The 27,826-nt window shown below is 37.4% G+C and overlaps 2 protein-coding genes and 1 long non-coding RNA gene across 17 annotated transcripts in view; 2 read left to right on the top strand and 1 right to left on the bottom strand.

Annotated features, from left to right (window-relative positions):
- The first annotated feature begins 256 nt into the window (after positions 1 to 256).
- On the top strand, positions 257 to 3,564 carry LOC128016549 (40S ribosomal protein S17). Its single transcript, XM_052601146.1, has 5 exons — positions 257 to 363; positions 869 to 1,020; positions 1,128 to 1,233; positions 3,274 to 3,339; positions 3,444 to 3,564. Exons 1-5 carry the CDS (start codon positions 361 to 363, stop codon positions 3,519 to 3,521), a joined length of 405 nt encoding a protein of 134 aa, XP_052457106.1. The 5' UTR covers positions 257 to 360; the 3' UTR covers positions 3,522 to 3,564.
- LOC128016550 (uncharacterized) lies at positions 1,246 to 3,005 on the top strand. The gene is made up of 2 exons (XR_008184199.1): positions 1,246 to 1,603; positions 2,398 to 3,005. It is a non-coding gene; the product is annotated as an uncharacterized LOC128016550 (long non-coding RNA).
- A 316-nt stretch (positions 3,565 to 3,880) lies between the features above and the next one.
- Positions 3,881 to 27,826, bottom strand: part of LOC128016545 (neogenin) — a 150,111-nt gene continuing 126,165 nt past the window's right edge. For 2 of the 15 annotated variants that reach the window (XM_052601137.1, XM_052601129.1), the window contains exons 10-29: positions 25,178 to 25,326; positions 24,720 to 24,858; positions 23,390 to 23,439; positions 18,732 to 18,876; positions 16,820 to 16,930; positions 16,544 to 16,738; positions 15,382 to 15,477; positions 12,409 to 12,641; positions 12,160 to 12,298; positions 11,944 to 12,051; positions 11,639 to 11,833; positions 11,181 to 11,213; positions 10,762 to 10,825; positions 10,266 to 10,403; positions 9,932 to 10,167; positions 9,041 to 9,133; positions 8,407 to 8,565; positions 7,128 to 7,376; positions 6,568 to 6,692; positions 3,881 to 5,728 (exon numbers count right to left, since the gene is read on the bottom strand). In XM_052601137.1, the coding sequence (XP_052457097.1) occupies positions 5,645 to 5,728; positions 6,568 to 6,692; positions 7,128 to 7,376; positions 8,407 to 8,565; positions 9,041 to 9,133; positions 9,932 to 10,167; positions 10,266 to 10,403; positions 10,762 to 10,825; positions 11,181 to 11,213; positions 11,639 to 11,833; positions 11,944 to 12,051; positions 12,160 to 12,298; positions 12,409 to 12,641; positions 15,382 to 15,477; positions 16,544 to 16,738; positions 16,820 to 16,930; positions 18,732 to 18,876; positions 23,390 to 23,439; positions 24,720 to 24,858; positions 25,178 to 25,326 (2,741 nt within the window). In that variant the 3' untranslated portion in view covers positions 3,881 to 5,644. Of the gene's footprint in view, positions 5,820 to 6,567; positions 6,693 to 7,127; positions 7,377 to 8,406; positions 8,566 to 9,040; positions 9,134 to 9,931; positions 10,168 to 10,265; positions 10,404 to 10,761; positions 10,826 to 11,180; positions 11,214 to 11,638; positions 11,834 to 11,943; positions 12,052 to 12,159; positions 12,299 to 12,408; positions 12,642 to 15,381; positions 15,478 to 16,543; positions 16,739 to 16,819; positions 16,931 to 18,731; positions 18,877 to 23,389; positions 23,440 to 24,719; positions 24,859 to 25,177; positions 25,327 to 27,826 lie in introns of all 15 variants that reach the window. The other 13 variants (XM_052601135.1, XM_052601140.1, XM_052601142.1 and 10 more) reach the window with 11 other exon arrangements.

The following is a 27,826-nucleotide window of genomic DNA, read 5'->3' on the forward strand; positions in this document are numbered from 1 at the left end:
GTTTTATTGTTGTATTGTTAGCAGATGAATCTTATTCTCATTACTTTGATGTTACGGACAAAATATTAAAGGTTACATCTGACAAAGGCTTGAAACCTTATTAATAGTATTTGGAAGACATATTGGCTTATAAAATCTCATAAAATTATATATATTTTTATTTTATTTTTAAACTTTTAGTTTTGTTATTTGTGCAAGTTGTCAATAAAACTGCACTTTGCGTTTTAATTAATATTATTATCCGTTTATTTGAAGCAAGTTAGGGTTCTCTTTCAGGGACTTTTGTGTCATTTCCGGGAGAGCTTTATAAATTTCCGTTGCGTTCTGTTTTTAACCCTTTTCTTTCTAGACCGGATCAATATGGTACGTGGTTTTCAAAGCGAATGTCCTTTCAATCCGCCTCAATCCCTTGTTTTATCGTATCGTCACCTTCTTAAAATCACCAGAATGTTTTGCTAGTTTTCTCAATATTTCTATAAACCGAGTATTTTGTCATTTGGCCTCGGCGGGAATGTAGGATGTTGGAAAAACAACTGCACGTCATCTCCCGCTCCCCAAACTTTCAGCTTTTCGAGTCCGCTCGCCAGAGCCGATGTTATGTTGAACTGTATAGAATTACTGGGATACTTTGAACGTATACAAAGCGCTCACGGGATATAAGTGACGCTTTTGAGCTGCCATGTTCATGTGTTGATGGAAAGACCGTTTAAAGCCATAGCTGTTATTCATGTGACCTAAACAAGTGTGCGATCTACTAGCTGATGTGCTCGTGACGCGAATATGATTCTGGAAATGTAGGACGTCACAGCTCCGATCTCGGTCGAAAATGTCCCGTTCCTTTGACTGAGTTTAGTTTGTGTCCTGACAGGGGCGCGTGAGAACCAAGACCGTGAAGAAAGCCGCTCGGGTGGTCATCGAGAAGTACTACACCCGCCTGGGCAACGACTTCCACATCAACAAGAGAGTGTGTGAGGAGATCGCCATCATCCCCAGCAAACCGCTGCGCAACAAGATCGCGGGGTGAGTGAGTCAAGAGCCATCGGAAACACCTTGTGGGCAGGGGTTATGTAGGCATTATTGCTAACTGGTTATTTGTATATAAATTGTGAAATATGGTTTCTGTGCAGGTATGTGACCCATCTGATGAAGCGCATCCAGAGGGGTCCTGTCAGAGGCATCTCCATCAAACTGCAGGAGGAGGAGAGAGAGAGACGGGATAACTATGTCCCAGAGGTCAGTCACTGTTCAGTTCATAACATGTACTCATCCATAGGTTTATACAGAGGGTACACCAACAGAACCCCTGCAAAAAAGAAGTGTTTGTGATCATGAGTAGCTGGTTAAGGCCATGAGACGCTATGACAAATTAACGTTAATTAAAGGGACAATGTTTGACCTCTTACATTGAGGCATTTTTCTATTTTTTTGCCAAATTATTTTTAATCAAATTCAGTAGGAGTAAGACACTATATGCTGTTACCAATCAAAATCCATTTTTTGCACTCCAGAAGTGCATGCTGTCATGAAGTATATTGATGGATTTGCAGTAATGCTGAGAGATGTTTTAACCTTCAAGCATCCTTCGTATAGCAGCTCTTAATTGGTCCTTCATCTCTAAACGTACCATATTTATGTAAAATAAAAATAAAAAACGAAAAAATGCTGTCACTGGCTCATTCAATTTTTTTGATCTTGTATGTACCAGTGTCTTTTTATTAATCAAAATTCCCCCAAAAACCGCTTTGTTATAGGCTCATTCAATGCTTTGTATCTGCATTGTTCAATTTATTGCTTTTTTTTTTTTTATTTGACTAATAAAAAAATGGCTCTGAATTATAGCATTTTCCATTAATTTCCTGTGGGTTCCCACTTTTGTCCATGAGGCTCAGATTAAGGTGTTTATTTTTTAAACCACTTTGTGGAATCGAGTTCATTTTTGTTTTGTGTTCAGGTGGTACACTCAGGAAAAGTAGCCAAGTTTTGTACCGTTCCGATTAAGGAATACTATAGATAAAAATAAAAAAATAAAAATGGCAGACACTTGTCCCAAAGGATGCTTGATGGTTGGACATTTTCAGGGTTTAAAGCAAAAATAAAAAAAAATCCTAAACCTGAACTTTTTTTCTGGGGGCGGGGCAGCATGCATTGACTGTAACTCTAAAGTTTGAAAGATGGCAGTGTTTGAGCGAAACATTCTGATTGGTTAGTAATGTTAGTTTGGGTGAGAGTGACCGCTGCTCCACTCACATCATTGGTAGGCAAACTCATGGACTCAAAATTTTTTTTTATGTAGGATTATTTTTTCCCCAGCCGCACGCTGGAAATTTGGCACTTGTGCCGGAGAACTTTAAGCCCAGCATTTTGAGTATTGGATATGAATTCTAATAAAACTGGCAGGTCCTTCATCTCTAAACGTACCATATTTATGTAAAATAAAAATAAAAAATGAAAAAATGCTGTCACTGGCTCATTCAATTTTTTTGATCTTGTATGTACCAGTGTCTTTTTATTAAACAAAATTCCCCCAAAAACCGCTTCGTTATAGGCTCGGTTATATAAAACTGGCAGTAGGTTGTAACAAGTCACGGTCTTAATGAGTGAGACATTCAGATTTTTTAGAACCATTTTTGTTTAAAAATTCAAACCGTTATACTTTAAGAACTTTCATGATTTTAAGTTAAACATCACATTTGCAGCCACGCTGATATTAAGGAGGAGCCACACTCTTGCTCAAGTGATAATGCTTGTCATATAGATGTATAAATATCAGACAAACTCATACGGGGCATGTTGGACCTCATATATTGAATTTGGGGTCATTCTAACAGTATTCTGCTGGGGCACATCACACAGTTTAAATGAGTTTTACTTAAGTGACATGTTTGATAATGTCATCTTCTACATGGTTGAAACAAGGACTGTTATTCTAGACAATACAACAAATCCATACCCTCTGTCTCAAGTCTCTTGAAAAAAAAAAAAAAAACATTTCAAAACATCTCAAATGGCTTTAATTCTCCAATACTTGTACACTGGGAGTTTAGTGTAAAACATTTCCTATACAACTCCACTGAATTATTATTTTTTTTTTTTAAGTGCACAAAATGACAACTATGTTCCTGTTAACGGTTTATGTAGAAGTAATATAATTCAGCAAGATACCAAATCTTTCGGTACCAGAGATTTTGTGATTTAATACCTTTTGATACTCGTGTTTGACTTCACTAGTACTGTATTAGTCCTTTATTTCATGTGCTTGTTCACTGTTCTCAGGTCTCTGCTTTGGATCAGGAGATTATTGAGGTTGATCCAGATACCAAGGAAATGCTGAAGACTTTTGTAAGTTGATTTGACTGTAGTTTGGGTAGATGAACCGTAAATTCTATCCAGTGCTGTAATGGCTATACCTTACCCACTTTAACCCATTCTTTCTCTCACTGCAGGACTTCGGCAACATCTCCAACTTGCAGGTCACCCAGCCAAGCATTGGAATGAACTTTAAAACACCAAGAGGAGTCTAGATGTGTAACTTATCAGAAGTCAATAAAGACTGCAGGAAAACAACATCCTTGTGTTTGAACAAGTCATTTTTGATCATCTGGATGATCATTCTTCTCACAATCAGTCTTTATAACACTGGATCTGGCCTGTTCAAATTGTAATACAATGCAGTTGCACCACGTTAAAGCAAGTTTTAAACTAGCTTATAATAAATAGTTTCTGAAATGTTACAACACCACCGCTATACAACTGAATTTGATATGTAAATGAAAAAGGCATGCTACCCATGTTAAATACTATTTTAAATGGCATGATGGGAGACCTGAAAAACAAAAGTGTAGTTAGAATAACTGCATGCAATAAAAGGAAAACCAAAGGCAGTGTTCTTAGTGTTTGGTTTTGTTAAAAAAAAAAAGAATACAATTTCTGGAGACAGCAAGAAGATCCTTGTACAGAAATAAGTAACAACAGAATTCTGCATATGCAACACATGAAAACCTGCCGCTCAAATATGATTTCGGAGGCAAAAGAACAAAGAAGACCAGCTGCCTATGCTAAACTATGACACTACATTACACAAATAGAGATTTATATTCAAAACAGGATATTTAAAAAAAAAAATTCATTTTCTTGAAATTGCTGAAAAAGTGAAATAAAGGTTTGTTTACAACTTGATAGGTTATCCCAAATAGGTCATACTGTTTTTACCAAGCTTTTTAACGTTTCTATAATGACCCAGAATTTCTTGCAGTCAGAATGACATTCAAGAAAATGTTCAAGGAGACATTAAATCAATAAAATTATGATTGCTGTTACATATTTTCTTTGGGTAAAATTACAGATCAAAACCATATCCAGCAGGAGAGGAACAGTTGGGTTTTTTGCCTCACACATTGACATTCTATACAAGTACTTCATATGAAACGAATACAAGAAATATCATGGAAAATAAAAGATGAGCATTGGGAGTTCAGTATAAAAGTCTGTTGCACTTGCACTTTGTTGCATTTAGTGCCAAGAATGTTGTCTGTGAAATCTCACAGTGAATGTCATTCATTCATTGAGTTTGTGTAAGCTTTGCTACAAGAATTCAAACCGATGCAGCAAAAGTAAATAAACCATTCAAAGCACTTTCCAATGTACCAAATGTGTTCATTTAGCAGTAACATGTAGAACCTGAAGTTTTGAGTTTGAGCACCAAGTCTGACAGCATGTGTGATGGAGGTTTACGTTCTCGTACCACTCGACTGAGTGACCAGTAACAGTTCTGCATTACAGAATAAATATCACAGTGTTGTGTGATAAGCATTTTAAAAGTATTTCCCAGTTGTACTGATATCTGCCATTCCACGCAAATTTAATAAGGCATATCTGAAGGAAACTCCCATTTAAAACAGGCATAATGTAGAAGGGGGAAGTGAAGTTGCAAACTGCAAAAATTCATTCTAATAGCAAAAGTAAAAAGCAGCATGTCTGAATAAACGGAAACTGTCGTGAGATGTCAAAAACATCGCTTTGATGACTAAATGAGTCTATTTTTAACATATATACAAACTGATAAGTGTATATGCATATAAAACAATACAAAATATGTTTAAGAAAATAAGACATGGCACATTATATAACATACAAAAGAGAAAGAGACATCAATCAAAATGCGTAATACAAAATGAGTTGCAGAAATAAAAAGGACAAAAGGATGATGTCCAACGTTCACCTCAATGGAACGGGGCAATATATATATAGATACAAAAACATACAAAGAAAAGACACAAATGAAACACTGTAAATTGTGCCTTACAAGCCCCAACATGTACACCAGCATTATGTAGTTTTCCTTTTTTCGTCAGATAATAAAATGGTGTCTTTTCAAACGGTCTCCACTGAAACAAAAGGAAACGTTTTAGGATGCTGAGAGAAAAATCACAATCATCTGGTTGAAGTAACCATGTCCTTTCTCAGAACTGTCCTCATTTAATGGGGTTCTCCTTCCTGAGAGTAAGCAAGGTATGTCAAACATTAGTGTTTTTTTTTTCTATCTCACTCTCTTCCCTCTCTCCATTTAGCGAATGATTGAGAACTCCTCCATGCTGTACGTCCTCCACGTGGCAGGTAAGGTCTACTGTTATTGTGAGGATTGTGCTCAGGCTGTCGTGATGGCGTTTAGGTCCTTCATTAAGCCCTCCAGATGGGCCATTTCCTCTGTCAACTCGTCCGTCTCATAATTCTGAGGGAGATGAAGAAGGTTACTGGGGAGGGCGGGGTTGGGGTGAGCTGGGGTTTGGGGAACTGGGTTTATGAGGGAATGGTCAAAGGTACTGCAGAAAAAAAGCAGGAAATCAAATGACACAGCCACATGCATGGTAATGGATGAAGGGGTACAGTATTTTTGTGCATTTTGCATGGTTTTAATTTGGTTAAAAAAAAAAAAAAAAATTAATTAATACAGTAATTAATTGTAATAAGCATAATAATCAATAAATACAGCCGTTAAAAGGGAGAAGCAGGTAAAGGTTTGAGAGAGAAGAAAAATATGTAAATAATTTTATTATTAGCATTTTTTACATTTAAATATATTCTATATGTAACAGTATAGTCAATATGTAACAGTATCGCTAGAACAACATAGTACATGACATTGCAGTAGCTTAAACAGTAGAACATGGCACACCAAGGTCATACGTTTGATGTATAATGAATAAAATATATACCTTGAATGCAATGCCAAATGTCATAAAATAGGTGTTTCTACTACCCAGTATATTGTCATGACCCTAAATTAGATAAAACACATTTTTGGAGCAGATGGCCTTACTGAAATCCTGATGTTATTGATATATTTTATTGCCACTGTATAAATAATCAAACTTTGTTTAATATAGTTAAAGCTCCTAGACGAGAACAAAAATACAAATAACATTAATTATTATTATTTTTTTTTGTATGTTACAGAGTTCAAAATATAATGCATAACAGAAATGACTCAAGTGTACGTGGTTTTGTTCTAAGAGCCCTAATGTACAGAGAAAAAGTAGTACAGAGCATTATAGGAACAAAAGTACTCACACTCCCTGTATCTTCATACAGTCTGCTGCTTTCCGAGACATCTGGTGCACTTGGAACTATGACAGGCATAGGAGTTCTTGTCCTTCCCAACGTACCGACAGAGGCTGTTTTAACTGAGTGAGGCCCTAAAACAAATCAAAGAAGTCAGTCTGTCTTTCTACATTTTAACCATGAAACTTTGTGGTATCCATTATAAAGATACAAAAACCATTACATTCTTTTTAGAACAGATGGTGTGTGACAACTAGATCCAAGGTACAGGAATAAATTAGTTTTCTATTGAAAAGACTTTTCCATCAGTCAATTTGTCTTCCTCTTCAGCCACTTTAAACTGTGGTGGCCCACAAGGCTCTGTTTTAGGACCTATTATATTCTCACTGTATATATACCATTTAGGCTCAATATTCCACAAACCTTTCGTGCTATAAATGCTTTTGTTTTGAACTTGGTATAAGGATGCTGATAAGATATTTGTATCCTCTATCTCCACCATTAAAATTACCATTAGCTTACCTTGCATTTCAATGAATGTACAATATCTTGTGTGAGGGAGAATTTACCTGTCTGAGACAGCAGTGGAGTGCTGGGTAATGCTGCCGAGTCATACATGGGATGAGCTGGGATGGCAGGCACTGCAAAACTCTTGAGTGGGTGCGTGGGACGAACATGTGCTGTGGGCGTAGTGAATACTGGCTCCTCCTCAGCGGCTGAACTGTGGTAGCTTATGTCTGTCTCTGAAAGGTCAGTGGTGCAGGAGAGCTGCCCAGACGGAGGGAGCAGATCAGCACTAGGGGTGTTCCTTACCGACTCTGTAATTACAGCAGCACATGGGTCAGCAAATGATGCAGACTGCATACGTTTATACATGCGGGTGTTGCAAACAAGCAACCTTGTCATGAGAAGCCTACTGGGAAAAAGAAAAAGAAACGGGTAATATCATGTTAAAAAAGCCAGACCTAAATTTGAGTAGGTGGAATACTCTCCTTCTGAAAAAAAAAAAACACTTTTGAACAATCTTTTATTGCCTAGGATGTGAGGACTGAAGGTGAAAGTCCAGAGCATCTTGATGTATCCCAATCTTAATGTTTCTTTCTAAAATGTATTGTTGTTTGTTATTATTGCCATGAGATTTATAACATTAATGTTAACAGTATTGAAACAACTATTGGAACAATGTGAGCTTGCAGTCGACTGTAACAAAGGTTAGGTTTAGGTGGATTATATGACTGGAAAAGTCCAGCAAACAAAATTCAGAACAAATTAAAATGACATGGATGAACTACATCAACATAGAAAACAGATTTTCATTTCATGCTGAGTTTAAGAAAGTAAATAGGGTACATTTAAATAGGTGAAGATGGATTTTGGAACATGGTTATTTGCTTTGTTGCTGACCACAGTTGGTCTACCAGTTCTAACCAGCTTGACCAAGACCAGTTTGAAACCAGGTCCACTAGTTGATTAACCAACCACCCAGAGCAGATTGTAACAGTAAATGACAAAAAAAAAAAAAAAAGACCCACTTACCCAAGCATTAAACCAAGTAAAACCAGCTTCAACCTAATGCTCGTTTGGGCTGAATTTTCCAGCAGGGAATACTGGAAGCGTTACAAATGTTACAAAGCTCTTGTCTAAAGCACGTGCTAAAGAAGGAGGTATGTTCTCATCGTGAAATAAAAGGAAAAATGAAGAGAGAAGTTTCACTACAATCCTATGGTCACAAACAAAGTATACCTCCATTTTGAGAGATAAAAAAAGAAGAGTGACTCAACATGGGGGAACATATTTGTATCCAGGCATGATGAAGGTCTTCACAAAGTCCCACTAATGCACTCTCACCTGTGGACTCTGCCCTGTCTAGATGAGAGATGGGGGTGGCGATGGACCGTGTGCTGCTCTGGTGGTGGAGATAGCTGTGTGTTGGTGAGGCCAGGCTGCCCAAGTGATAATGATGGTGATGGTTATCGAGGGAATGGATGGGGTGAGCACTAATCACAGCTGCGAATGGACACAAATAATACAGCGCCATGGTTTAGACCTTGCACACAAAGCTATGAGATTATGAAAAGCATGGTGCATATATAACATCTGCTCATGCAAACAACACAGATTGAAAGACATGCTATGTTTTTAGGTTAAATAATTGTTGTAGGGCTAGAAACATACTCTAGACAAGTATGCAAATGCAGATGAAAATTCTTAGCTTATCTGTTGCGTTAACCTAACTAACTAATTTGCGGAGCAATAGTCAATTGCTCTTCCATGGCTGCAGTTGACCTGAACATTCTGATGCATTTCAAAATGTACTTAAAAAGAGTATGTTTTCTGGCCAACAACTACAATAATGCACTCAGGGAAACTTGTTTGATAAGTATATGGTATTGCAAAGAGCATAAATTGTTAAATATCCTAACTGAAAGAAAAGGGGCCAAATTAAGGCTGTCAAGTCCCTGGTTCAGGATCGCACACTTACGCTGAGGGGGTTGTGCATCAAAGGGCATCATCATTTTAGGTCTCATTCCCCGACGGCCAGCTAGTGTAGACATGCTGTCCTCTGATTCATGGCCTGTAAATCAGACAGTGACCAGCAAGTCAGATTGAGATAGGCTTACCCACCCAACAGGCTCCCAATACAAAAGCCATATGAAGACAACCAGCTGACTTCCTAGAGTCAGATGCCAAGATCATGTGATGTTTTCACTATTGCATTGGGATTCTATTGTTTGTCCATTAGAGAGCAGTGTAGTCACACATATCAGGTAAACAGCAGCAGATGCCAAAACCATTCATGCTACGAAAACAAAAGGCTGCAAGTTTTTCCATTTTAGGCAAGTAACATGCCAATCACAAGCAATAATGACAAATAGTAGACATGACTTTGAAGCATCCTTCAGAAGCAGTAGCTGGAATGATGTCATGGATTATGCAGCAGGTGAAGGCCATTTAGACAATCTTGAATGGATGTTTTCCTGCTGATAACAGGAAGTTAGGGCTGGACATATCAAAGAGACTTTTTAGGCAGCCTTGCACAGCACACGAGAAGCACAGCGTAGCATTGCACCACATCCTTAAAATTTGTACACTTTGTTTTCTAGGAGTGTACGCACACCGGTGGCTCTGTTTGGCATCTGTCTGCGGCGCACAGCTACATCGTGTTGTACTTGTTGTACAAACTTTTCTCGACACGGTGCAGTACTCTGCTTCTCATCCAGTGTGCAACCGCATTTAGGTTTATAGCTACTTGGTACTTATAGTCAGTTGTAAGGGGTACTGAAGGAGGGTTCTAGTCCGTTTTCAGAAGAGAAAAACTATATGTAAAAATATAAATTTGGATTTCATGGGGTCTTTAAATCGAAGTTCTTACCACGATAGGAGTTGCGTCTCTGGAGCATAGGATCCATAGACCCATCCACTGGGGTGATGTCTTGGGAGGTTCGGGGGATTGGTGTGTCAGTCATGACTGGATTGGATTCAGGCGATTTGTCGATAGGTTTTAGCTCCAAACGTTCGTGGTGGATCCAGAGGTCTGGTGGCTTCAGATCTTTGGAATTTGCCTTATACTTGTGGGATCCATTGGTGGACTTGCAGGCTGCACGTTTCCTGGAGATCATGTCAAACAATTTACCCTCACGCCAGGACTGAGTACTAGAACTGTTTGTCAGAAGGAGACCTAAACTTGAACTTTGTGAGGAACTTACTTTTTCTGCTGTGTTGTGGTACGGCGTGTACACAAGAAGGCACCAACCACCACCAGGATGATGGTAAATGCACCCACAGACACAATTATGATGATAACAAGGATGTGGTTATCACCAGTGCCAGACATATCTGTTTTCCCGAAACATGGAAGAACTTTGGTTATAATGTTACAAGAAAATGAAAATTTGTCAAGGCAAACTATGAAAGTTGGTTTTTCAAATTCTAGCCTGAAAGCTTTAAAAACCTTAAAAGTTTATGAAAGAATGGTCTGAAAGACAGAAATATAGAGGGAATTGGTTGAGTGGTAATATGTTGTTCATAAGGTGTTTCTGCATGGTCTGCACACCAATAGGGTGTTGCTAAGTGGTTGCTAGGTTGTTATTAGGTTGTTGGGGTGGTTCCCAGGGACTACTGGTTGGTTGCTACTAGGGCATTTTGCACATTGCTAGGGGCTTTCTACAGTGTAGTTTTGGAAACATAAAAAAACAGAAATTACCAACTGATCCAAAACCTTGTTCTGGTGCAGAGGGTCTTCCTTGTTTCACCAATATACCTGGAGCTACAAGAGGTCAGATAAGAAAAATTGGCAGGTGACATATTGGAATCTGCAGCTTTTGTGTAAAGTTCACAATAAAACAGATAAACCACAAGCTGTACTTCAGAGAAGAGCATCACACTCATGATTTGACCAAAATGTGCTTGGGAAAAGACTATTAGTAGTATGAAGTATTAGTCACACGTGCATTATGCTGATAAACTAGTAATCAGCAGTCAGGCAAGCAAATGTTTTCCTTTCCTGCTATACACCAGCTTGATTTTTCCGTGATTGCTGATACATTTCAGTGTGCAGGGAAAACAAGCTGCTCACTTCAGTTTGAGGACATTAGTGGAAAAAGAGAAGAGAGAGCAATTACCTTGGTCATTAGCCATTTTGTCAGAGGATTCTGCTAGCAGGACAAAGCAGAAGGAGAGGAGACAGGTTAGAGGGAGAGAGGCGTGCAGTCAGAGCTCAGCAGGACCCTATGGGTGGCTTGTGCATGAGCCAGTATGAAAGTTTGGCAAGGTCAGGGTAGACGCAAAGGGTTAAGCTTTAGATTAGGTTAAAAATAGCGTATGTGTATATGGTGACTGAATATATTAAATCCTACTAATTATAATTTAGCAACCGAACCTAGCTAGGCTAGTTCATCATAGTCTAGTAGTTGGTCTCTTCTGGTTGATCAAGGACATCTTGCTGGTCAAGCCAAATAAGAAACCTGGTGGTTACACCAGTATCCCACTGTATTTTTGAAATCAGAACCCAACATATGCTGGTCTTTTCAGCAGGCAGCAGTTATTGTCATTATTCCTCAGCCCGAATGAGCTGGTTTACCTTTAGGAGTGCGGAACTGGACGGCGTCAGACATGGGACCCATCCCCTTAGAGTTGCGTGCCTGGATCTTAAAGTAATAGGTGGTATCAAGGGTCAGCTCTTGAATCTGATGGGTAAGCCTGTTCCCCACTACTGGCTCAATGACCCAGTCATGAACCTCAGCATTCACATCAGTGCTGTAGTAAATGATGTAACCTGGGAAGACAGAGAAAAAGTGATACAGAGGCACATTGTAATGATCAAACAGGCAAGTTAAACCATTGCTGTCTCTAACTGGTGATATATTTCTAATATAACTTAGACACCTGTTATCTTGCCATTGGCTTCTGAAGGTGGCTGCCAGTTGATGATGATGGTTCGTGGTCGGCCCTCTTTGCTCACTACAGTCACATCTTTTGGTCCAGAACTTGGGACTGGGGAGAAAGATTTGATTGTCCATGGAGAACATTAACATGTACAACTACTTGAGTCACTGAACTGAAATGGATGAGGCCAAAACCTGTCCCATCTTGAGTACATACTTGCTTCAAAAGTTGTTCCATGTGCAGTCATGCTCCAGGTGCTGGTCCTCCGGCCCTTGGTCACCATGACCGAGAACTCGTACAAGGTGTTAGGTTTGAGACCCGTCACAGTGTGAGTTAGTGTGGTGGTATTAGCCACCTAAAATTAATAAATCAATGTCAGTGTTATAACAGCCAAAGATTCTCCACCTTCCACTACCTTATTCAGTTTGTAGACGCAGTAAGGAGCCCAGATTCTGTTAACCGTACCTTAAACTTTGTGTTTGCGGGTATGTTGGTCTTCCAGCGCACTGTGTAGTAACGTGCATCTGTGATCTTCTGGTTCTTGGGCAGCGAGTTGTCCGCCCAGGTGACTTTGATGGTGTCGTAGTTTAGAACGGACGCCTGAACACCCACGGGAGGCAGTATGGGTAAAGGGTCTGGTACTGGAGTGTATGGAGCATGGAAAAGTTCGTACAAATCAACATCAGGGTCTATGGGGTCTGCAAGCAAATTACACAATGTCCCATGGCAAAAAAATAAAAGGTGAAAGGTGAAAAAAGGTGAGCGCGATTACACGTACAAGGGGAGGGTTTTAGGATGGGAGACATGTAATGAAGGGGGAGAAGGGATTAATGGGTTAAATTGTGAGGTGAGGAAGGGAAGATTGTGGAGGCGGGATTGGAAGAGGAAAAAGAGAGAAATATAGGATTAGAACAGAATATCAATTGACAGTCACAAAACCATCCAGAGCTACAGCTACATCTACAATGAGTCGAGGAACTACATCAGCTTGGTTACAGCTACTTCATAAATAAAGAAGGAGAACGATCAGTGGGACAGTGGGAGTTCATTTACACAGAGCCTGGAATACAGTGCACAGCTGTTGAATTGTGAGCAAAATGGTTAGGACTTTGCTGATAGACCTTAGAATCAAATCTAGAGTTTTACATGGATAAAACAATGCTGTTAGGGATAAACTACAGTCTTTACTATTAAGTGTTCTGGATAAAGGTCCTAGATCACACTTATATAGTTTTTTGATACTCATGATTCCTCTCTAAATGTCAATTGTCATATTACAAATGCAATTAAATGTACTATACCTTATAGGCTATGAATTGCAAGGTTAGAAAATCTCATTATTTTGTGTGCTTAAGTGTTCAGCTAATGAAAAAAAAAGGGTGAGATCTGTTGCTCTAATGAATAAGAAAATGAAACGGTTTGAAAAAATCCTGTCTATTAATTTTAATTTGTGGAATCAATGACCTTGTCTGAGTCAAGGTTCTGTAGATGCAATTATTTTGATTATTTCAGATCATTTCAGTGTGGATGCAGCTCTGGTTTTACTGATATGATAGTGTCAAATACCAGCACAACAAGTAAGTCAGGAAGTCTGATCCTTTTATAGATTTAAAGCTGTTTGCCTGCCTTTAAATCACCTGTTTTCCTAAACGCTCCCTCCAAGAATACCAATTTGCAGTGGGAAAATATGCTCTTCAGCTTTCATATGTGTGAAACTGAGAACACATTATTTCTGGCTTGAACATTTAACTGTTTTCAAATGGCAAAGTGGGCTGTTTTCAACAGTGATGAAGCAGCCCCATAGTGAGCACTACGTGAGTTTGAGCTTTGCTTGTTCTCTGGAATTCTGTTTCAGACTGGAATGTACCTGTAAATGGACTCACTGTCAAACTAGCATGCAATGCCTAACAAAACACTAGATATCAGATGCAAAGTAGCACTCTTTTAAGCATACCATAATTCTCTCGCTGATTTTCCTGGAAGTGCTGCTTTTTATCCAGTAACAGAATATTACAAAATATTTCTTATTTAAGCTAAACATGTATGCATGTCTATTCTGGTACTCTCAGAAGAGGCAAAACTGTCTACTTTATCTGCTGGAATAGATTATAGCGTTCTTTTTACAAATCTTCAAAGCCCCTGCAGCAGGCTTCCTTGAGTTCATTTCAAGGTAAACCAGGTGAAATGAGACATGCCATGTAGCAAATTGCATGCTGGGAGGTAATAAGAGTGTACCACTGATCAAAACGGGAGGTGAGAAGTCCTCTGGAGTTCAGAAAGTGGCCAGCTGCAGTTTTTCACTCCCTATGCAGTGTGAATCAAGTTCTTGGCACTCTTAATGTATTATTAGTCATATTATGGACCTACGTGAGCATAGACACCATATTTAATTTTATGCTAATAAAAACTAGTCAGTAAAGGATGCAGTAGTACATAGAAGTACAGCTGCAACCTACAATATTATGATTACTATTATTTTATAGCCATATTGATATATAACCATAAAATGTTGGATAAATTGTGCAGCCCTACATACAGGCAGAGTAAACCTGATTTATCTGTAGTTTTTTAAATCACATTTTAAAACGCAATCGCAATTAAGATTTTTCTTAACCCTGCTATGAACCATGTAGTAGTTAAAATATTTCCGAAGGGGGAAAAAAATAATGTGTCCTAAACCTTTCCGATAAATAATATAAAATCTGGAAAAATGACTGGATAAGATGGCACTTTATCCTATTTTTGTACAAGTATAATGTTTCTAGTTAGCTAAAATCTTTAGGAAAACATTTGGCACTGCATATGATAAAAAAATGTCTATTCCATCTTGAACAACAATGAAATCACCAGTGTTTTAAAATGTTTAAGTACATTCTTAAACCAGTGCTACTTAGCTACATCATGTCAACGTTCACGTCGATGGTGGAGTGGCTCGTTTCCTGGATTTGTCTGTCATGTTAAGATGTTCCTGTATGTCGGATAAGTGCAGTGTTTAATAAAGCCTCTGCATCTCCATCATGCACGGCGCTATTAAGCAGCACTTCAGTTGTGAAGTGCAGATGGCTTTATCTGTATCTTATAATCATGAAAATTCCTCTGGTTGCTAGGAAGCATAGGCATTTAAGACCAAAGGTTTACTGGAGAACTCTTAGGATGCTCTCTAATGAGATCAAGCACTCAACCACTACGCATATCCATAATGTCAACACAATTACCCAGATTTAACAGAAATGCAGTTTTAGAAGTATTTGAGGCATCAAGCTTCTTGAGGTCTAATTAAAAACTTCTGTTCAACAGACAGGCAGGTGCAATGTTATTTTACAGTAAATGTGGCAATATTTTCCATATTAGGAATACATCAATGGCAAACATGGACGAGTATGTTGGAGCTGTAGGTGAGGTGTGTTATAAGGCTGAGCGGTGCCGGTCGTGACCTACCTGATTGGGGTCGAGTGACGGCGCTCTCATACACAGGGATTCCCTCCCCCACGTTGTTGAAGGCCTTCAGTGTGATAACGTAGTGCGAGCTGGGATCTGGCAGGGAGAAAGCAGAGGTGCATATTTGAATACCATCATTGACTCTCGCTCTTGTGTAATTAGATGAATTACAAAAACTTGAATGCAAAAAAATGATGCCGTTTCTTCTGATGATTATTTTTCTCTTTCGTTCAAATGTAATCACAACGGGGTGGAGAGAGGGTTAAATCTCTTACTCTTGAGTACCTCCAATCCATTTCCCCAGTTCTGTTTACTTTAATTCACTTCTAGAGGCAACAGAGCTACTTCATGTCATGAAGGTGTGAATGGTTAGAAAGTAAATTAAAATTACCAATTCAGTTTCCACTGAGCTTCCGTGGATAATATGCTGTAGTTCCATGGTATTATAGGATATAGTAATATGGTAAAACTTGGTATGTATCATCACAATAAGCAGAAACCTTTGTTTTAACTGTATTATAGTAGTACCACAGTATTATTTTAATTAAGTAACAAGTACTATATTTTATGCATAATAGAATTATTTGATATCATGGTATACCAGAATATAGAAGTATTAAAAATTGTAAGTCATTACTATACCATTAATCTGTAATAAGTACATTTGTATAATCATTTACATTAGACATTTACATTTTATGTCCTTCAGCATACAAAAAATGGTCAGGTAATCTATGTCCTTTGTGTAGTAACATCTATGCTGCTTGTTTCTTTTTCTTTTTTCCCCCACAGAAAATGTGATTTAATACATTAAAATAGTTGAATTATGAGTTATTTATTTCCTACAAAATAATAATAATAATTTTATTACATATATTTTTTAATAGATTTAAATAAATATATTTTATTAATTTTTACTTATATTTAATTAATTTTTTTAACTTTTTAATTTAATTTAAACTCAAATGTTCAATTTAAATGTTCAAACATTCGATTGAAATATTTATTTACTATAAATCATTTAAAAAATTAGTTTCACCCAAAATGTATTTGAAGACTGAAAATGTATCTTCTTGCTCCTCAAAGCAAATTTAGCAATATAATTTTTCATAAACAAAGTATTTTTTTTATAAAGCAGAATTATTATAACAGAGGATCTTACTCAAGTTCTCAATGGTGTAGTATCTCTGTTTGTAGTCCAATTTAATGGTCTTGGCATGAGGGCTGCCGATCCCATAGCCGATGGAGTAACCCCTCACCACAATGTCCTGGTTCTCCGGGGGCGTCCAGCTCACTACAATACTGTTCACAAGTGGCCGCACGTGCAAGGAGCTTGGGACATCTGGCACAGTTGTCTCTGAAACCAAAGAACAAGCAAAATTACACTTCATCCCCCTAATCAAGCACCAGTATACATAAGATATCTGCCTGTTTTTACCATCCAGATCGCTCTCAAACGTCTCAGCAGTGGCCCAGTCTGTGGCCGGACCTGTGCCGTTGACATTAATAGCAGACACTCGCAACATATATTCAGTGCCTCGCTGCAGACCTGAAAAATACATGAAGAACTTCAATACATGCTTTTGATTCACTTGAATTTGCTTTTACAAATACATGTTCACAAGCTTTGTAAAACAAAAATCCCTTTCAGCTAAAAGTGCACAAATTAACTCGATTGTTAGGTTAGTTAGAGTTTCCTAGGATGATCTGGGTGGTTCCAAGAGCGCCGCTAGTTTAAATCACTAACACTAAGTATGAGCAATAGTAAAAGTGAAGCACCACGTCTCAATCAACCAGTCAGCTCATTTCTCTGGAAGCAAACAGAAAGATGCTTCACAACGCTCCATGTTTCTCAATCCATTTAACGAGATAAGATCGATAACCACCCCCACATCATCATCATCATCGGCTCTGCTGTACAACATACTGACACAAATATGTATTACACTGGACTGATACAAACAACAAAATGAGAATTGACTGATTCCAGAGGGGAAAAGCAAAACATTTTATTTTTCATAATTTCCCGTCTGATGCCATGGGCATGTTCTGGTTTTCACAGATGAAGGAATGCCTGCTGTCATTAAATGAGCCAGAGGTTGTAATTGTTTTATATTGTTAATAAGCGTCTGCTTAGAGTGTTGAATGCAAAAGTCAGAGCTATTCCTACAGCCTTGTGGGAGACACTCCACTTCAAGCCTTTGAACTATCCAACATCTCATCTCAACTCAACTCAAATGGAACAGAAAACAACTATTATGCTCTTTGATGCCAAACAGCACGACTCCCATGAAGCGGTAGAAATCTATTTTGAAATTAATTCTCACTTTTGTTTCATTAATGGATAGAGTTTGTTTCATGAGGCATCTATTTTGTGATATCTATTTTCCAGAGCCGTTGGTGGGGTTGGCATGGCGGCTCAAAAGCACTAGTGTAAATGGGTGCAGACAAAATTTACTCATGGCTTTAAAAAAAAAAAAAAAAAAAAAAATGTATATATATATATATATATATATATATATATATATATATATATATATATAATTCCCAACCAATGTGGGTTTTTGCAATGGCTGACACTTATGCCAGTTTTTTTAGTAGGATGGCCAAGGACAGATACACTGGAGCTGTTAATAGATTTAAAAAAAAAAAAAAATATCTGATTAATTATGACACACTAATTCATTATTAAAAATGGGATCAGGGCAGATGAATAAATGTGTCCAATCTGTTCATTATTTTTCATAATTAATTGTGCTAAATTAACGTGAATTAACTAAATCGACAGGACTATAATAATATCTTATCATGTATGCATATTTTCTATATTAAATATTGTGTTCCTGTGGCTCAGTGGTAGAGCATTGTGTTAGCTGTGCAAAAGGTTGTGGGTTCGTTTCCCAGGGAACACATGTTAGGTAAAAAATAAATGACAGCCTGAATGCACTGTAAGTCGCTTTGGATAAAAGCGTCTGCTAAATGCATTAATTTAATTTATATATACAAATATAATATTTAGATAATTTGTAAAAACTTAATGTGTAATAAATATGTGTAAAAATGTATTACATTTTCAATTGATCTATACAATAAAATACATATTTAGAAACTAAATTAACATTAAAAAAATGTTTTCCTCTTTTAAACAAACTATTTAAACAATAAAATGGCAGGGAAAAAAAGTTTTTTTTGTAATTTGGAAAAAATGCAAAAATGACAAATTTTAGTAGAGTAGATTTTGGAATTGAGCTGTCCATCTGCCAAATGGCACAATTACTGGCCGAGTCAATAGCTTGAAAACAACCAAATATTTGTCGGTCCTTCTGAGTTTGAAGTGTTGTTCAGCTCACCATCTATAAGCTGATAGAGCTGCGATCCTGATGTAATCTCCGCCGCCTCGTTCTTCCTCGTACCCTTCCTGTAGCGGATCTTGTAGCCGATGATCTCACCGTTCTGGGCATCTGCTGGCGGAGGCTGCCATCTGACCATGATGCTCTACAAAGTTTACACATTAGACAAAACCCAAAAACTTCTTCAGTATCACACATTCTGATTTCCTTTCAGAGCAATAACCACAGTGTATCAGAGGGGAGAATTAGCAGTGCATCTCACCCGGGCAGCTACAGTACATGCAAAGTCCCCACAGTAACAAGCCTGAGCGTAGGCATCTAACCTAAGCCATCATCTCCCCGAGGCATCCATTAGAGGATGTGATCGTCTTGCACATTAAGCATGCACGAGTATATCAGTCCTGCAGCAGAGGGCATTGGGCGAGCAGCAAAACCAGCCCACACTGAACCCATGAATAATAGATAAAGCTGTGCAGCATAGAGGAGCCTGCGGGAATGCAGTTCAGGATGGATGGAAAAGGCTAGCTGCAGGGCCCGCGGTGCCTGCTGGGATAATGAAGGCAGGGAGAGGGGCTGCCCAGCGTGGGTGGGGAATTAATTAATAGCATCCACAGTTGCAGTGTTCACGGGCCATGAGGGAATAAACCGAATTAAATCTGCACCATGTATGCAATTACTGTATTTCAATTTTGTACCAATTCCAGTTCACCTCGCTAACTACTGCTTGTGTTTCCATCCAAACAAACTTGTTTTAATTGACTTATGGGTCACAAGGGTGCATGGTGCTACCTGCCGGAGTCGCTGTGTTCATTATACACACCCAGACTGAATCCCCCTTGTCTGTTGCGTTGCACCCCAGGGACACGTCGTGAGGGGGTCCCGATACAGTCCGTAGAAGCCCACTAATTAACCATCTTATACAAAACTGTAAAAAGCTTCTGTCTGGGACTTAAAGCCTTCATTATTATACAGTTCTAATTACTGAGCCATAAAACCCATTACAGGCTTGAAAGTGTGTGGATCTGTGTATACCCACAATGCAAAGAGACTGCATACATTATTTAAAGAAAACGCGAGTTTGAGGTATGCCTGTGCAAAACTTGCGGTCATTATTCTAGGGTGCTCTAGGCGGTTGCTAACATTTTCTGAATTGTATAGGGAATTTTACCTTTAAAAGGAACTGGGAATTAAGACTTTTATGGCTTAATATAACATAACGTAAATTATGTTTCTTAAAGAAATTATGTTATATCTAAAACCCATGAAAGATTTCATTATATTTTGACTGTGGGGGGCATCTTTATTTTAATGACGATGCCCCATTGTGAGTCTTTTGGTTGTAGTTTTCAGTGGAAGGGCAACAAGAGAAGCCATGTAAGTCTTCAGATTTCTTAGCGTTAAGAAGAGGTGAAAAGAATGGTAAGATGTCTGCAGACAAATAAAACGTCTTGAAGTCCCACGTCTTTGTTCTCTCCACTTTAGCCCTGATGCCTTTGAGGCTTTTAGTAGACCGCAGCTACTGAAAGAGCTTAACAAACAGCAGAGACAAGAAACGCTAGATGATGACGCTTGTCATGACGCCGCAGACACTGAAGGAGTTTTTCAGCATGGATTTTACTCAACATCCGGGGGGCGTTTAGACTCCCTGTTTGGAAAAATCGATGGGACAACATTTAGGTTAAGCCTATGCTTAAACCCATCGCCAGCTGTAAGCTCTTTCAATAGCTGTGGTCTACTAAAAGCCTCAAAGGCATCAGGGCTAAAGTGGAGAGAACAAAGACGTAGGTCTTTATGAAGTTTTAAATCTTTCTTGGGTTTTCTACTACATACTCCAGTAAGAGACATCATTTATGTTATATTAGTTCTTTTTCAATGCTTATTGCACTTTTTTTATTATTATTTAAACAGGGACACTGTAAAATATACTTTAACCTTAAAAAGGAGAGATGCATTATACCAGGTTGTAGCCTATTGCACTTAACTCTACCAAGTGCGTCCCACTATTTATTTATGTTTCCTTTGCACTCAAAGGGTCTCATTCATGAAACATTTGTAAATATACGAGTAAATATCTGAGTGATTTGCAAGTAAAGAGAACTTCCCGAAAACTCTTCTCCCGATTCACAAAAACTTCGTAAACTTCAGATGTGATAGTGAAATGTGTGTGTGTGTTAATGAATTCCAATCAGTCGTAAATGGGACGCGCGTGCACGCTCACTCTCAATTACCATAAACCCCGCCTATTAAATCTGACTGACAACTATATATGAGCATCATATTATGACACCAAACGAAGGATTTCAACATGTCTTCTCAAAAGTGACTGAAAAAGAAACATTTCTCAGCTGCAGAAATTAAAGTTTTATTATCAGAAGTTCATTCAAAACGCCACATTTAATTTTCAAGCATACTAGTGGCGTATCAGGTCCTAAAAAAGGAAGTTTGGCAGCATATTACAGATCCTATTACTGGCTCTCATAATAAAAGTTAAAAGAAAAACCGTGCTTTAAGTGGGCCAGTATGCACCAGTACCGCCACTTCCAAATATAGCTCTTGAGCGTACCGCCACCTCTCCGTGCGCCCAGAACGTGCTTTTAGCGTACCGGTACGCTCATTTGGACATCTGTTTTAATAGAGGTTTTAATCTTTTACCTGCACTGCCGATTTTCAGAGCGCCCTTCACAATGCAAACTTCCTAATTCATCCCACCCAGAGCAGAAACTACATTACCCATTCACCCTTAAGTTATACAAGTGAATAGCGCATGTGTCGCTTTTCCCACTGTTAAGTGTCAACAACTCAACGTGGCCGGAGAAGGTGTGTGAAACTCGTTGTGAGTTATACTAAAGCAAAATCTTGAGTATTTATTGTCTGATAAACAGTAAAAACTGTCTGCGGAGGTTGAGTCGTCCTGCAGCCCCCGCTGGCTGTTCATTGGCTGCAGCATCTTTTTTCTAAGTTCTAAAAAAATACCGTAGACGGCAAGGCACAAATTTAGATATTCATTTATCTAATAAATCTATAGCCTATGCACAAAGACAATATGATCTTTTTGTCCCCTTTTTGTTTTAAAGCTTGATGAAGAGATGCAAGTTGCTGCAGCTGAGGAGGACAGTGATGCACGCGTACAGGAGTGATTGACAGTTCGCGGCACTGTGTACAAAAAATACTCCGCTACACAATTATTTCTTTATTTTCGTTTAAGCTTATTAACGTTAGCGTTACAGAAAGGTCTGATTTACGCACTGTTACAGTCATTGTTTTTTTTTTTTTAAACAATGACATTTGAGTTCATGATTTTAATGTTGCTGTTTCTTGTGGCAGACTGAATGAAGAGTAAGGTTTCTTGTGGCAGACTGAAGAGTAATCCGGCAGGGTTTTATACTGAAACTTTCCGTCTAAAAGTCCTTCCTTGGTCTTATCCATATTTCTTTGCACGTTGAACACACATAGGCCACAACTGGAAATAAAAAAAACTGCAACCGCGTTAATTGCGTTATTTTTTTTTAACGCGTTAAATATTTCAAATTAATCGAATGCGTTAACGCGCTAATTTTGACAGCACTAATTTATATACATATATACATATATATATATATATACACACACACACATACCTAAAACATGCATATTAATTAATATTTAACCTGACATGTTTTTTTTGTTTGTCATCTGTTTTGCTTTGTCAATATTGTTTGTCATACAAAGAAATACATTTTTGATGTTGTGGTCCCGAAATATGTCTAATGTTTATCTTAATGTTCACATTATTATTATCATTATTATAATTCATATTATTACTTTGAGTAGAACATCATGTCTGTAGCACTAATGGTTTTGTGCTTAAGTATATATTAATGATGATACGGTTGTTGATAAATCGATTTGTTATTGACTGTTGTTCTTATTATCATTTAGGGGGGCAACATTTTGGGGTGGCTTCAGCCCCCCTAAAATAGGCCCAACGACGTCCCTGCGACATATTCAAGTGAAACAACTTCTCAAATGAGAAAAAAAAAAAAATGTTCATTGGCATTTGATTGGATTGATTAACTGTTGTTTGCTAATTGCTGTGATTTTACTGCGAGTGAAAAAATGGACAAAAACTTTAACAAAAAAGAACCTGAAAAAAGGAAAATATAAAAATCAAACAAATGTAGAATATCATAGTTTCTTAATGCCATTAAAATAACACTGTTGTGAGAGGGAGGGGAAGTTAGTTTGACTTAAAAATATAAATAAATAAGAATTGTCAGTTTTGATTTCACGGTGACGTTAATACTTTGGCTCTGCGGTTTGTTGAAATTCCAAGGATGTGAAAAAAGCAAAAGTCATGCTTGCCCTAGCTAAGTGCATTATTGCAGCGCAAGACACTTGTCTTCATGTGACTAGAAACATAAACAGACTCATGAATAAAAACAACAGGAGGAAGACTCGTATTCCCCGGCAGCTAGACAAATATCATTTCTATCTCGAGAAAGAGGGGGAGGTGAACACAGAGGAAGAATGAATGAGAATGTAAAGCTCAGTGACAGCATTCTAGCCGAGCACAGATGTGCTGCTCATCACTGTTAAATCACAGCAACAGAGGAGAGCCTTCATCAGAACTACAGCAGCTGGTGGCACACGGCCGGAGCCAGACAGACACACAGCCTTACCTTAGAGTTGAGCACTTCAAACGTCATGTTCTGTGGCGGAGCACTGGGGACTGAACAGAGGGAGAAGAGTATTAGCTGTTATAAAGGCAAGGCACTGAGGTGAACAGGCTTTCAGTTTCCTCCATTTATTATTCACAGCACATTAAAGGGATAGTTCACCCCAAAATGAAAATTCGAAAGAAATGTTGCTAACCAATCAGATGACGCTAGCCATTGATTTCCACAGTGTAGCAAGTCAATGGCTACTGTCAACTGTTTATCTTATTTTGTGCTCAACAGAAGAAAGAAACATAGAGGTTTGGAACAACTTGAACAAGGTGAGAAAATAATGAAAAAATTTACATTTTGGGGGCGAATGAAGCCTTTATGACATTTTTTTTTTTTTTACAAGTTTTCTGTAATGTTATGTTTTTATGGTTAAAATTTTTGGCCGACATATTAGAGTTCAAATCTTTTTTTCTTGATGGGGTTTGTCATTTTAATGCTCCATAAATCAGAAAATATATGTTCAATGAATGTTTAATGAGGTGAATGTTAAATGTGCAAACCCTTCTGTAAAAACCTTCAGAATATAGACAGGAACAAAACTGCCAAGTTTTTTGTATGTACAGTAAATGCTACTGAAGTCTAGATTTCTGGCAATTTTTTTTTAATAATAATAATAATTTTGAGAAAATAGACTTTAAGGATAAGTACTGTAACTGAAATCCACAGACACAAATAAAGTGTCATGCAATAACAAATGAATGTATATTTTGGATATTTTCTTTCCACTGGACTGAAAGAACTCAACATCTCAAAACTAAGCAGAGCCTGAACAATGGATTTGTTGGTCGTGTTCGATCTTAAATGGCTCTCTGTGGGACTGGATTCTGATTCTGGTCAATACCAGCATTGAGCTAACAAATATTTTTAAATAATGACCGCTAAACTGTAGATTTCACCACTTTCCATGGCTTCTTTCATATATCTCATAGCACTAAATCATAGCATTTTAATGCCGTTTTCACCAGCACAATTTAGGAAAGGGAACTGACACCATATCACAGAAACAGTAAGAAAAATGGCCTTGGAAGAATAATTATACAGTGAGCATAAAACTTTTAACAGGTGGCCATAAGCTCACGAGTTCCTAGAGTTGAAGTATAAAGTAATAACAACAAAATACATTTCCATGGGTGTTAGCAAATCTTAATGCCCAGGTTTTTTTAATTTATTTTTTTATTATTCAGTGACAGGTGATTATTTTGAGGAGCAAAAAAAGTGCAGGGGTTTGGGGCAGAAACTGACCAGCAAAACAAAACAAATAGACAAGATTTATTATAAGTACCATCAGAGTATGTGCGCACAGATATGTCCTCAGTGGACACTCCAGGTCCATGCTTGTTATAGGCCACCACTCTGAAACTGTACTCTGTGAACTTCTTCAGTCCAGTCATGCTGTAGGACAGTGTGTTCACCTCCAGATCCTGATAGAAAAGAGAGAGAGAGAGATTCCAGATACAGGCTGAATTATGATATCAGTAACAAAAGCTAGGAAGCTATAGATAAAACCACCAGGAAGCTGTAGATAAAACCACCAGGAAGCTATAGATAAAACCATCAGGAAGCTATAGATAAAACCATCAGGAAGCTATAGATAAAACCATCCGCTATATGAGAAAGCCTGTGCTCAGGACAGACCACAGAGCTCCAGCTGTTCTCCAGCATGAACATGTCACATGCATTATCAAATATCACAATGCTTTTGTACATCATATTACAGAGGCTGGGTGAAGATGCTTTTACCTGCTCGCTGTCCATGCCCTTCTCCATGTAATAGATTTTGTAGTTTTGGATCTCGCCATTGCCTGTGAGGGGCATGTCCCAGCTGAGACTCACTGTGGTGGGGGACATGACCACTGCCTGTAGGTTCGGAGCAGGGCCAGGTACCTGGACTAGTAGTTAGGAACAATGGAGAAAAATCTGAAAAACTATTTTATTTTATCATTTCATGTTTTATTAATGGCACCTTTTGTCTATCACTGTTTGTGTTTGAAAATTATTTTGATGCTTTAACACAGTAAAATAGTCACGCCAATAAAGCACTTTGAAATCGACTCGAATAGGGAGAAACATCTCTTCTCAACATATGACAGTTGCATGTGTCGAGACACCTCTGGCAGAAAACAGACTAACACACGTCAGCTCAAACTGCAAGATTGACGTTATTTAATTTGCTTAGCAGAGCACAGAGAATGGAAATGAGATTCTATTTTGCTTAACTTTTGTTTACTTGCTAGGGTCATGAATCATTACATTCAATAATAGGCTCTGATGAGTGTCCGTTATATCTGTTGTTTTCCAACACGCTCACAACTGACATGCCTTCAGGGAGTCGTCATGTAGCGCCAATCTAAACTGAGCTTTACATGAAATGAAGTATAGTGTAATTCAAGTAGCATGGATAAAACAACTGGCCAATTTTGAAATAAATTAGTATGTATTCATTTAGCAGACACTTTTATCCAATGATTATCCATCATATAATTTTGATGATTTTGGCTCACATTTAACAAAAACCCACCAATTCACCACTCAACAAATTAGAACTTTAGAAGCAATATATATATATATATATATATATATATATATATATATATATATATATATATATATAGTATATAGTATATATATATATAGTATATAGTATATATATATATATAGTATATAGTATATATATATATATATATATATATATATATATATATATATATATATATATATATATACATATAGTTCAGATGCAAAAGCCTCTAAGTGCCATCTGAAATTTTCATCTAAAATTAGGATTTTTATCAAGCTCCTATGCTTAGGTTGAGTCATTTTACTTTAATTGCAATGTGCAGGTCCTTTTCCAGGCTATTAAAGTGAAATAACTGAATAGGAATATAGGAGCCTGATAAAAATCCTAATTTTAGATGAAAATTTCAGATGGCACTAAAAAAAAAAAACATTTTTAGTGAATTGATGGCCTTCTGGAAAGCATGTTCATTTACTGTACATATACTCAATACTTGTTAGGTGCTCCTTTTTCTTTAATGACTGTCAGATCAGCAGTCTTCTCCATGATTGTGCAGCCTAGTGAACCAAACTGAGAGACCATTTTGAAGGCCCAGGAAACCTTTGCAAGTGTTTTGAGTTATTAAAAAACAATTAAAAGAACCAAAGAATTTAAACTACTTCAGTCTGTGTGCATTGAATTTATTTAATATACGGGTTTCACAATTTGAGTTGAATTACTGAAATGAACTTTTCCATTACATTCTAATTTATTGAGACGCACCTGTAGTTCACCAAAAAATGATTCTTTCGTAATTTACTACCTGTGTGGTTTTATTTCTTCCATGTAACCCAAAAGAAATTATGAATAATGTTCATGCTGCTCGTTTTCATTAAACAAAAGCATAGAGTCCACTACTTTTGAAAAAGAACACTTTAAGGCATTATTATAAAATAAGTATGTATTACAGAAATAATATAGTTCAAATATAATATGCTTAATTGTGAACTGAATTGCTTGTTTTACATTTAGCTGACGCTTTTATCCAAAGCGACTTACAATTGTTATATATGTCAGAGGTCGCACACCTCTGGAGCAACTAGGGGTTAAGTGTCTTGCTCAGGGACACCATTGGTGTCTCACAGTGGATTCGAACCCGAGTCTCTCACACCAAAGGCATGCGTCTTATCCACTGTGCTAACACCACCCCTAGTAATGTTAATTGCATGAAAATGTCTCAAATGCAATTAGCTGAACCCAAGAGAATTTGTTAGCTCACTGAAGTAGGATTTATGTACATCTTCATATGCAATTTCATAATTACTTAAACTGTCTTCGAAATATGGGCAGTACAGTGTACTGCCAAAATTACTGCCAATCATTTATGATCAATTTTAATATACTAATTTATTTAATGCCATTTCTAGTGAAACTTGTATTTGATGCATTTAAATATATTTGTAATTACAGATTTGTTGCAATTTAGTACACATTTAAAACATATCATCTTTAAATAGTAATACTGAATAACACGCTACTGTTCAAATTATAATCCAATACTTTATATGTGCTTTTGTATTCTAGTCAACGCATCAAAATATGTGTACTTCCTTAAAGCACAACAAAATATTATTAAAAGATAATGATTTAAAATGTACTTTAAAGTATAACTTTTAATTCAAAGTACACTTTTTTAAAAATGTACTTTAGTGTGAAAATGTATTCTCTTTAAGTACACACAAGAGGTCTTCTATTTTTATTAATATTATATTATCTGCAAGTGCAAGATTTAAAAAAAATAAAAATAAAACACAACTTTGTCAAGACCCCAAAAATTACAAAAATGTCATCCAAAAATAGTTTTATATGAGAAACAGGCTAAAATATGGGTCATT

Source organism: Carassius gibelio, chromosome A7 (genome assembly GCF_023724105.1).
Source record: "Carassius gibelio isolate Cgi1373 ecotype wild population from Czech Republic chromosome A7, carGib1.2-hapl.c, whole genome shotgun sequence".
NCBI lineage: Eukaryota > Metazoa > Chordata > Actinopteri > Cypriniformes > Cyprinidae > Carassius > Carassius gibelio.